Raw genomic sequence first — 11,613 nt, forward strand, 5'->3', positions numbered from 1 at the left:
ACTGGACAGGCACCTGGCTGGGGTCTTATGACCCCTCCCACCGCCAGTGCTCCTTCCTGCCCATGGCAGGGGGTCAGACTAGATGATCTGTCTAGGTCCCTTCCCACTCACTGATTCTATGTTGAACAATATGGGTCCAAGGACAGAGCCTTGGGGGGACCCCACTGGTCACAGGACACCATGATGAGTGACTTCCATCTTTTACTACCCTAAAAGGAGCCAATTCCCCAGCCACTGGATCGTGGTGGACCCAAGGCCACAATTGGCCAGTTTCGCCAAGAGGTGATCATGGGATACCAGATCGAAGGCTTTTTTGAAGTCAAGATATATAACATCAATCTCTTCTCCCTTGTCCAGGTGATAGGTCACCTGGTTGTAGAAGAAAATGAGATTGGTCAAGCAAGACCTACCCACGACAAACCCGTGCTGGCTATCCCTCAGGATGTTGGCATCAGCCAGTCCTTTAAGGATGGCCTCTTTAATAAACTTTTCTAAGATCTTCGCTGGGATACAAGTCAGGCTGATGGGCCTATAGTTAGCTGGATCCACTTTCCTCCCTTTCTTGAAGATCGGCACCACATTGGCCTTCTTCCAGTCTTCAGGCACTACACTAGAGTGCCAGGAGCTCTCGAAGACCCGTGCCAGGGGCTGGGCTGTGACGCTCACCAGCTCCTGGAGTACCCTGGGGTGCAGGTTGTCAGGGCCGGCTGACTTGAAGGTATCCAGCTTCTCAAGGTGTTCCTTCATGAAGTCATTATTGATAGAGGGCAGAGGGTCTCCCTCACCCAGACCTCCCTGTCCCATAGTGGGCATGGGCGTCCTCTGGGACTGATGAAAGACCAACACAAAGTACTCAGTTAATAGGTTGGCTTTTTCCTGGGGGTCAGTTGTCAGCTGTCCAATGTTGCCCTTGCTTTTCCTCCGGCTCCCTACATATCTGAAAAAGGACTTTTTATTGTCCTTGATGCTCAAATCTAGTTGGAGTTCAGTCACAGCTTTGGCTTTCCTGGTTTGCTCCCTGCAGGACTGGACCAGTGCAGAATAATCCTCCTTGGAGGTGAATCCCATCCTCCATCCTTTGTAGGCCTTTCTTTTTAGCCTTGGGAGGTCTGCTTCTTTCTCAGAAGTTTCTTTTGATAACTACAGAACCAGTGATTTTGAGGTTAATATTGTGATTCGGACACGGGTTTTGTGTTGAGCCCTGGGCAGACTAACAACAGGGCTGATGGTTTACTACTATGCGGATGCTCCCCTCTTCAGCCATGGAGCCACTTCCTCACCCACCATCCTCTGAGTGGTGACCAAGATGTGGGGGGCAGTCTGTGGCAGGGATGAGAAGTAAAGATTTATCAGTCCTGCCCCCTGCTTCTCTGCCTCCTGTGCCACCTACTCGGCCACTGGCCTTTTCTTAGTTTTGACTTGAGGGTGAGTTCTTGAGTGTCATTGAATTGCTCGCCACATGTTTAACTGCTGAGTTTGGCTAGACTACTCCTTTGGGGTGCCCGTACACGTGCAGCGAAGCTGCTGTGACGCACTGCAATTGTGGCACATTGGAGCAGACTTGATCAGTTGAGTCTGCTGCAGCGCTGTAATTACTGCGCTCCAGGAGACTCCAGCGTCTTGTGCATCAGTGTCCCCGTGCTGAAAGCTGGCAGTGAGGGTGCTTGAGGTAAAGCTTGTTCGAGCTTTCGTTGAAACGTCCTCGCTGCCATTTTTCAGTGCCAAGACGCTGATGCACGAGATGCTCCGAGCACTTCAATCAGAGCTGCTCTAACACGCCTCTCCTCTTCCCCGCTCCCAGAGTATGTGTATAAACACCCTCAAATCCTGGATGCCGTTATTGTCTTTCCCGAACTCCATAACAGGGTGGTCTGAGAGAGTTGCCAGCACATGCATTAATTTGCTCCTTGGCTGCCTATACCACACCCTTCACCCTCCTAATTCAGGTGACTCCCTTGTTCTTTAGCCGTGGCTTGTAGCAGAAGAATGCATTTCAGTCAGGGAGCAGTGTTTTGTTTATTACCTTTATTCATAATCAAGAAAAAGAGGCTGAACCATCTCGTATATTAAATGAGAGCATGATTTTTTTATCTTGGGAGGTATCACAGACACCAGTGAGGGCAGGCAGAGAGAGAAATGGAGCTGGAGCCATCTAAAATATGGACAAGGAAGAAGAAAGGAGGTTGACCCGGGTCAAATTGGACCTTAAGGGCTCTTAAGAAAATGTAAATGAAAACCACGCGGGCAGTGAGCAGCTGCTGGGAAAACAGCAATGCCCCACCCAGCCTGCTGCTGAAGGTGGGGATAGACAACATGCATGGTGGGAGCCAGCTTGCACCATTTCTAGATCCCCGATGCAAAATAATGGAGAAGAGAGGAGTGAGATGTGGGACTTGCAGTTCTGCTTTAAGTGTAAATCTCAGTGTGGGTTGAAGATACAGAAGTGTTGGGACACTTGGCTGAGGTAGCTGATGGCCTTGCCATCAACCTAGAAGACCGTAGAGAAGAAAAAAGTGACAGAACTGACTTGAGAGAGGTTAAGATGGGTCAGCAACGTTATTTTGGATAGTATGTCAAAAAGACCCCAGCCTCGACTTGTAAGATGTTGGCGTACCAGGGGCAGAGAGCGGGGAGCTGCGAGGGGCGCAGTCCTTGTTGTGGCAGTGCATCCCTAGCCCCCACCCGGAGGTGCATGTGCACCTACCTCCAGCAAAAAGCTGGGTCAGACCTCGGTGCAGCAGCTTGCAGCCTCCCTGCCCCCTGCTGCAAGCAGCCTGGGCTCCGTGGTGGGTGGCAGGGACCTGCCTGGAGCCTGAGCCAGCTGTGAGCAATCACAGTCACAACGGGAGCACTGCTTATACTGGAAAACTTGTTTCTCTTGGAAGAAGTTCTGCTCTCCCGGTACAAAGCACAGCTTTGCTGAGAGAGCCTGAGGGAGCCCTCGGTCATAGCAGCAGATGGGTATTCCTGTACTGCTGAAGTCCCCATTTGGGTGTTGCCAAGGTGTGGGAGAGTCCTTTTCCAGTCTGTAGAGCATGAAGAGTGAGGAAGATTTAGCAGTATCTCAAAGGTGAAGCGGGGAGAAGTAGATACAAAAGGGTGAAACTGAACACAGGAAAATTTAGGCTGCGTATCTGGGGAAAAAATGTTTTAACAGCAAGATCTATCTGACATCGGAATGGCCAAGGGAAGCGGATGGGAAGTCCAATTCTTGAGTCAGTTCACCAGGTTGTTGCAGTGGCCAAACCCTGCGCTGGCAGAGGCGATGGATGGCATGACCCGACAGGTCTTTTCTAACTCTTGCTTCTACAAAGGATTAGTTTGTCTGTCCTCTCCAAACCAGCCGTGCCGTGTATTGCAATGGCATAAGGAGGGTTCCTGGGGCTTGCTGTAGGCAGAGGGAACAATGGTCATGACAGGGCTTGCTTTTTGAGCCGGACCTTTGGCTGGTGCTGGAGTAGCTGGCTTCCTGTCCAAACAAATGGAGCGAGGCTGAGATTGAACTTGACTGTCACATGACATACTCTAAACTCCCAAACTTGAAGAGGTTCGAGTGATGCATGCAGTAAAGGAAAATTAGTTTTGCCCATGCCCCCTTCTTTCCCTGGTATGACTCTTTTTTTTTTTTTGAGGGACTTTACTCAATCTAGGCAAAGTACTAGGGAAGTATGCCCATGACTTGTTGACAAAGTTTGTGGGGGACAAGTAATCTGATGAAAGGATGGAAGCTGCAGCTGGAGGGAAATGGCATCTAGGAATGAATGCAAAGCATAGGGAAATGTAGAGGAGCAAAAAATGGGTAGCCTGGCTGCGTTAGTCATTTAATACTTGGAGTCACGAGAATGGGTTAATACAAAAAGCTGTTCTTGAACCTGATCTTGCCTCTCTTGCTAGTCCAGCATTGATATGACGCACGTATATGGAAAAAGCAGCCAAGGATCTGGCTCTTGTTAAAAACCCCTCTAATGCCTCTGACTGGGATTGTGGTGAGCAGTTTTAAACACAAAGGGAAGTTGCTTGACATCAGGACACTCGCTGGAGCATAAATCAGTCCCTTTGTTTCCAAAACAAGTACGAGTATTGCCACGCACTTGAGCATCAGGCTGCTGATCTGTTGTCAGTGAAGGTTTGGTTGGTGGTTTTGCAGTAATCCCCACTGACAAGGTCATGTGGGCGCCAGGTCTGACTGCTCAAGTTTTGTCATCAAGCTGGCACTAGAGAAATTCCTTCTGTTTACACTCCTGCCAGAGAGTATTTTTTTCCAATACCAAGTCCCAGATCTGTTTGTCTTGCCCCAGTGATGATAGCAGCTGATTGGTTCAGTCGCACTGCGGAAGGTCAGGTGTACAATGCCAAAGCGGATGAGATTTCCATTTGGAAGAGAAGTAGCAGTAATCAAAGTCCCTGTTATTGCTTAACCCTGATTCTCCAGGAGTAAGTAGTCAAGATCCTTTCCTTTTTCTTTACTATGCAGGTGTAGGTCCCCTCATTGATTGCATTGGCAATAATGCTCATATGATCGTCATTTAAAGATAAGTAACCTGGATAAGAGTACTCCAGAAGCTCCTTGTCTTTATACCAGCTGTTTTAAGAGAGAAAAAATAGGCTAAATTAGTGAAGTGTGCTGCATAATTCTTGGTGCATTAGGGGATTCATCTACACAAGTAAGCTTTGCGTTGGGGAAGTGTGTCACAACAGCAAGAACATGCCAGGTTTAAAGCAGCACCGTCAACTCAACAGCTAGGGTAAAGACGGCAGAAGTTTCTGCATGCGAAGAGTGTGGGTCTTGGGATATTTTCCCTCTCTCCCGGGGTCATGAGAGAGATCCAGGCCCATAGTAGGGGAAAAATTGATTGCATGCAGCAGGCTGCCCTGTGCCCAAGGTAACGATTGAAAAACAGATGTTTCCTTCATCTTTGGCAGTTAGTCATCTCGGGGGCTAACCAACGCAACAACCAGGGAAATGATTTAGATGGTATTAATTTGATGGATAAATTTAAGGCCAGAAATCATCGTTTCTTGTAGAATATGGGCCAGAGGATTTGGGAGACGTTATCCCGCGTGTGTTTCTTGATATAAGTACATTTCATAGAATAACTGTAAGGCCCAAAACCAGAAGCAACAAAAGGAGAAGGCAGCCATAGCTAAAGCCAAGACGATGAAGCTGGCGGGGGGCGCATGATCCAGGAACCCCAAAGGAGATGATGCACGTGATGGGAGAGGAAGGCAGTGAGCCGACCAGGCAACTGCTGAAGAGAGTTTGTACATGCAGATGCAAAGTTTGGAGTAGGTAAAAGGGCACTTACTACACTTTGCCTTTTTTATGAATAATTTTTTGTCCGCATCGGAAGGTGACGTTTCTGCCTTCAGGAACGACCTTGGTTTTCGTTCTAGGTGGAGGAGGAGTTGCAGCTATTGTTGGGAAAGGGAATTCTGTCCATTGAGAGAAAAAATGGGTCATGTCAGCTTACCCAGTTGTAAAGCCTTGAAATCCCAGTGTTTCTAAGGAGCTGTGCTGTCTTCCAGGTTTTTTCCTCTGCATTTCCGCCTCACTGTATCTGAGTGGTCCAAGTAAAAGCAGCATGGCTCTTGTGACTTTTATTGCAAGTCTTACAATAGCTGCTGCTTATTTCATTTTAAATCCTTAGCTTCTGGATTCAGGTGAGAATCCCCAGAGGCAAAATACTGGTGTAAAATTAAATGGTTTTCACTGACATGTTGTTTGAAGGCATGGTAAGAGCCCAGTTGTGATCTCAATACTTGGCATCTAAACACCCTGAGTGCACTTTTTCCCCAATTAGTCCAGGTTAACATGCACGGTATTGCTGTTTTTAGTATATTCTGAAATAGTTACTGTTAACATAATGCAATTTGGGGCGACTTGATGCCGTGGTATTCCTTTGGCATCGATTCCTCCAAGCTGAGGGAGCAAGCCTGCAGTTCATGAGCTTACTCCTCTCCTTTTCTCAGATTGGCAGGACATAGACTGGAATTTGTTTTACGAAGCGGTTCTCAGGCTGCAGGTTTTGAAAAGAGCACGTGAAATATGGAGCTGGTGGAAGTTAGCCAGCACAAAGGTGAGTCTAGCTCACCTGAGCATGCAGCCAGGAGGCTGAAGGGGTTTTAGAAGCTGGACCAGGACAACAGGCTTTCCCAGACTCTGGGAAATGGGCCCTGAGGTCCGTGGAGTCTGGCCCCTTTCCTGGCACTTGATTTTGGCAGGGTGCTGACTAGCAGTTGAGGTCTTAGGATGGGAATGGGGCCCTGTTAATGCCTATTTAGGTTTGTTAAAGCCATTCAACATAGCTTCCCTGTCTGTCTGTCCCCCGGCCCTCTTCCCCGTCCTGGGAGTGGAGCATGATACCATAGCAGAAATCACAGCTGGATGGACACTGCTTCTTCATCATCTTCTGGCGGGTCTTGCAGAAACCTTTCTTAGCCCACGCTGGACACACAAATAGTCTGTCCTTGCAGCCTGGGGGCAGAAGGGGACATGGTGTTAAAGGGACAGGCGCCAGCTGTTCCTGGAGTGAAAGTGCTAGGTGAAGGGTGACATTGGGCCCTACTGTCAAAGCTGGAGATGTCATTCTGCACTGTAAGGTTAGGGGCCAGGGCAGGAGTCTGAAAGGGGCTGGGTTTTTGTACTAACAGTGCAGCGAGTGCTGATCAGAGCCTCGACTGACACCAAGGGAGCAGCAACAGCTTGCAGCAGCTGAGTTTTGACCCCCTTTACAGCCATGTGCCAAGTTCTGGCTTGGCTGAGGGGTCTGTGCAGTTCTGGAGGCCCAGTGCCCACAGCTCCCCACTGCTCCAGGTTGGTTTTGTCTCAATCCGTTGCTCTAATGCACCTTGTCCCCCTTCCCTCCCCAGGATCCCCAAGAGAGTGAGTGACAGGCATGCAGTTTCTGCCTTCCTGTTGGCCTGTTCTAGTCCCTCCCCATGCAGCGCTGAGCATGGCAGACACGGGATAGTGTCTCCTGGCCCACCAGTCCAAAGTGCCACAATGGGGAACTGACTCTCCTCACTCACCGTAGAGCCTGTGCATGCCCCAGATTTCATCCTGCGAGATGGCCTTTTTCCCAGTCAAAGTAGCATTGAGGTGCATCAGGGCATCTGTGTTGAGGGAGTGCATGAGCCCCAGGGCATGTCCGATTTCATGAGCTGCAACGTGCACCAGGTCCGTAAGCCATACACCTGGCAGGGAAAACAGCAGCGACAGAAGTTGTACACTGAGGTTCTGCTTGCTCACCTGCCTGCGTAACAGCAAGCTTGGGCCGGCTGGGAAGTGTTTGGAGATCTGAGAGCAACTGCTAGGAATGGAGGGGCCTATGCCAGGCGTCTACACCAGTCTCAGCTCCCATGTAGCTGTGCTGGTCCCGGTGAGCAAACCTGATTTCTTCCCGACTTCAAGCATTGAGTCAGCTGGCAGTTTTGAATCGACGCTGATGCAGGCACATTTATGTCTGGAATTGGGGCAGAAAACCAGCATGACAAAGCCTACGTTTCCTGGCAGCTTTCAACTATTTGATTCCCACAGCATTGCCCTGTGACTGGGAAATGACCGTTCGCACAGGCCTACCGTTCAGGACAAGGCCATTAGTTGGAAGACTTTGTTCATCAAGCAGCGCTCGCTCACCGAAAACAGCTTGGCTTATACAGGCCCTACCTACACTTGAGGACAGCTTGTGATTTTTGTCTTGCTGCAGTTTACAGTCCCTCAAACTGTAGAGCTGACCTGCAGCTTCGTTGTAGCAGCTTAGAGACTGCTGGGAGCAGAGAGGGGTTTTAAACAGGAGGATGACTCAAAAGGAGCATGACTCTTGTGTAAACACAGGCCAGGGGATCTTGGGCAACAATTGCTGCATCCAGCCCAACCGTTCGTTGTTGAGCTAGGGCAGCTCTTGTGGAAAGGCAGCCTTGTTTGTGAATTTGCTTCACTGATCGATAAATTTAAAGGTCTTTACGGTGCGAGCGTCATGGGTCTGGAACAAGCTCCACCCAGAGGTGGCGCAAGCACCTACTCTGGACTCATTCAAAAAAACACGTGGACATTTTTCTTGCTGGGGTCACTTGATCCCAGCTGACTTCTTGCCTATGGCGGGGGGCTGCACCCGATGATCTCATGAGGTCCCTTCCAGCCCCTAACGTCTATGAAATTCAATGGGAGTCCCTGGCACGAAAGCATCATTTCTTCTGGCCATTTCTCAAACCGCTGTTGAAGGAGTATAATTGCTATCCAGCGAAATGTTATTAACTAACATCTCTGATTTTCACTTCCATTTCAATGCCCGAGTCAAGTACTGGGACACTTCTTGTCGCCCTGCTGGTGTCTCTTGGGTTTGGACCAACTTCTTGGTAAATACTTCCCTCTTCTATCCCTTGCAAACTCTCCAGGCTGAGCCCAGTAGTTGTTTTCAGAAAAACAAAAGCTAGTGAAATAAATGACCAGTGGGTAGGTCTACAGTCTGCTGGCGTAAGTGTGTTAGCAAACAGCCGTGAAAACTGGAGGTCTGATTTTTATTATCGTTATCACACTGAGCCATGGAATGCACTCGGCTTGTAATTCAGGGTTTGGCTGGGAGGTTTTTTTTCCAGATACAAATATGTTAGTGGATGATGTGAAATGGGCAGTCTCTCCTGCTTTCTCCGCGCCATATATTGCTATCCTTGCTTTAAGGCCAGTCTTTCCTGCTATTAGTCCCTCAGAGGTTTTGATCCTGTCCCCCCACCCACCCGTCTAGCTTTTATCTCTTGGTGTTTTCAGAGGCAAGGAGAGTTCTTCCAAGTCCTTCTAGATTACAGCTGAGTTTTCTTTTCTTCTACTGGTTTCACAATCCTGATGTCTGAGCTGAGGCATTAGAAAGCGCATACTTATACAGTTTGTGGTTTCTAGAGAGCTGTAAGCATATGTAGCATATTGCAGTAGGTTAAAATAAAAGTCTACAGAAACCAACAATCCTTGCCCTGGGAAGGTAAATATGTTTGAAATAGCCCTGCTATTTCAAGGAGGGAAGTTCACCTAATGAGCAGGTTATGCACTCTTACAGTGCATGCATCTGCCTAGGTGCGGATGAATCCCTCGTCTTTCCTCCTGCTGCTACAGAGTTATTTCTAGTGCTTTGTTCAGTCAGGGATGCTGCTGGTGCTGGGCTTCCTAGCTTTCCTTTGACAATTATTTAACAGCCCAGTAAATCTTCCCTGCGTGGAGCTGCCCCTCATAGCAAAAAGCAAATTCCCACCTTGAATGTGCACAATTATTCCTAGCAACATGGTATAATGCAGAGAAGCAAACTAGCTATTTTCATTTCTGTGAAGGGGAAAATGCGTGTTCAGTCTCTGCAAAAGTGACTAGTGATTTGGGCTCCAGCCCCAATGGCACCTTCACAGGGCCTGATTCTCAGGAACATCAGAGTATCTCTTTCACGGTCGATGGGTCCCTTATAAGCTGTCTGCATTTGCATACCCCAAATCACTCATCACTTTAGAAATGTTGGCATATAGGTCTACACCCATGCACATGTATGTAATATATGTATAAACCTTGCATCTTCCACACGCACACAAAGTAAGGGAGTGAGATCCATGGCTGAGGCTTTCGCCTATCCCCACCCTTTTTTTGGTCAAGAGGAAAAAAAGCCAAACTTCAAAGAACTATTGAGCTTGCTTTTTGAACTGTGCTGAGTTTGCTCCTTAGCCAGGAGCCATCTGCTTGCAATTTAGTGTCAGTTTAGACATTACTTTTTTGAAACCCCCCCCACCATTAACAAAGACTTTTTTAGGTGCCCACAAGCTTGAAAATGACCATCCATGCTGCAAAGCCTGTTGCAGAGGACAGCAAAAATGTAAACAGCCATGCCAAGAAACAAAGAGCACCGTAATGTGGCCTCTCCCAGAGATAATGCAGCTGCTTGGGCCAAAGCCAGTCCCAATCATTTAGACGGGTTGGAGCCCACTGAGTTACTCAGGAGCAGCTGGAGCTGCCACCAGCCCTGGAATATTCCACAGCTGGAGCACAGGCTCGTGACGGCAACTTTGGAGAATGCAGAAAGCTTCTTGTGCGCCTCAATGTGGGGCGAAAGAAAATCTGCCTCCGCATTAAAGCACAGGGCCAAGTCTTTCTCACCTTAGGGGAACAGGGCTGTCAGAACAGAGGCAACCCTTGGCATGGTGAAAGTGGTAGGGTTTTCTCCTTACAGAAGTGAAACTTGGATAAAGCAGGAATTGTCTGAATCCCATCCCCTCCTAGCTTCACAAAGTCAGCAGTGCCTCTCCTTCCCCCTACTGTTGTCCTGCTGGGCCAGTGCCTATCAAAGTAATCCAGCTGGCAGTGGGTTCGTCAGTGCCTTCTATGCACGGGGGAAAATAGACTGTAGTCAGAAGCATCTTCTGCAGGCTTGAATGAACAGGATGGGCCATCACAGAAATACGTTTGATATGTGTCTGATTGCATCCGAATGTTGTGCCGTCAGATGTAGTATTGGATTGGTTAGAAGCAAATGATTTCTATGGGCTTAAGGCACAGATTGCACCTCCATAATACCAACATCTACATTAACCCCCCCCGGATTAGAAGGAAGTTTGGATCTGGAGTCCATGTCATGATGGGTCCCCCCCATCCCTACCACTAGATCCCTTTAGCATATGTGCCTGTGAACCTTGTGCCTTTTTGAAGGGTAATTAGCATCACCGGGGAATGCACAAACTTCTTGCAAGCATTAGACCTGCTCTGGGCCACTGTAATTACCCTTTTTCCAGCTGAACCGTGTGTTTCCTAATATCCAGTATTCATGGTCATCAAAATGGATTTCTCCGTTAGGTGGGAAGAAAGCGTGGGCGAGCTCTCCTGTGGTCCCGTCAAAGCAGTGGTGGATGAGTGACTGCAGGCAGTCAGTATGATTGATGGAGTAGAAACCTGTGAACAATGGTGCATAAAGCGAAGTGAGTCAGAATATCCAGAACACAGACGCACGTAAGCTGGGTACTAACCACGGTGCCTGTTCCCAAGGGATTTAGCCTACAACCTGTATGTTTGCCATCCTCCAGATACAAGAAAAGAAATGCCAACAAAATGAGGGACGAATAAAATGAACTGTGTCCAGTGGAGAAGTATTTGTGGTGACTTTGGATTGAGAGCTGTCCAAAGGAAACAAGTTAAGCTGCATGTCAGGAAAGACATGTGGTTCACAACACTGAGCAAAAACTTGATCTTACAAGGGCATGGGGAAACTTCTGCTTGATTTAAAAAGTGATGCAGGGATGTGATCAGATGCTAACCCGTAACCACTGCGTGGCCTCAGCACCTACAGCCTGATGTTTCATAGTAGGTAGCGTTGGCAGAGTACTGAGCAGGTCATCGAGTCCGACCCCCTGCCATGACAGGAAAGATTACTGGGGTCAAATGACCCCGGCCAGGTGATCGTCTAGCCTTGTCTTAAAACCCCCCCGGGTAGGAGCCTGCACCACTTCTCTTGGAAGTTGGTTCCAGACCCTAGCCGCCCTGACAGTGAAGTCGCGCCTCCTGATATCTAGCCTAAACCTACCCTCTGCCAGCTTGTGACCGTTATTCCTGGTCACTCCTGGCGGTGCTCGGGGGAACAGTGACTCCCCCAATGC

General features: G+C 48.6%; 1 protein-coding gene across 2 annotated transcripts in view; it reads right to left on the reverse strand.

The window, feature by feature from the left end:
* Positions 1–2,005: 2,005 nt before the first annotated feature.
* The window catches only part of MMP23B (matrix metallopeptidase 23B), a 19,458-nt gene continuing 9,850 nt past the window's right edge, over positions 2,006–11,613 (reverse strand). For both annotated transcript variants that reach the window (XM_019541311.1, XM_019541312.1), the window contains 5 exons: positions 10,745–10,912; positions 7,030–7,194; positions 6,365–6,475; positions 5,307–5,433; positions 2,006–4,582 (listed from right to left, as the gene is read on the reverse strand). In XM_019541311.1, the coding sequence (XP_019396856.1) occupies positions 4,408–4,582; positions 5,307–5,433; positions 6,365–6,475; positions 7,030–7,194; positions 10,745–10,912 (746 nt within the window). In that variant the 3' untranslated portion in view covers positions 2,006–4,407. The remainder of the gene's footprint in view (positions 4,583–5,306; positions 5,434–6,364; positions 6,476–7,029; positions 7,195–10,744; positions 10,913–11,613) is intronic.

This window comes from Crocodylus porosus, unplaced genomic scaffold, assembly GCF_001723895.1.
Source record: "Crocodylus porosus isolate Cpor-Errol unplaced genomic scaffold, CroPor_comp1, whole genome shotgun sequence".
NCBI lineage: Eukaryota > Metazoa > Chordata > Crocodylia > Crocodylidae > Crocodylus > Crocodylus porosus.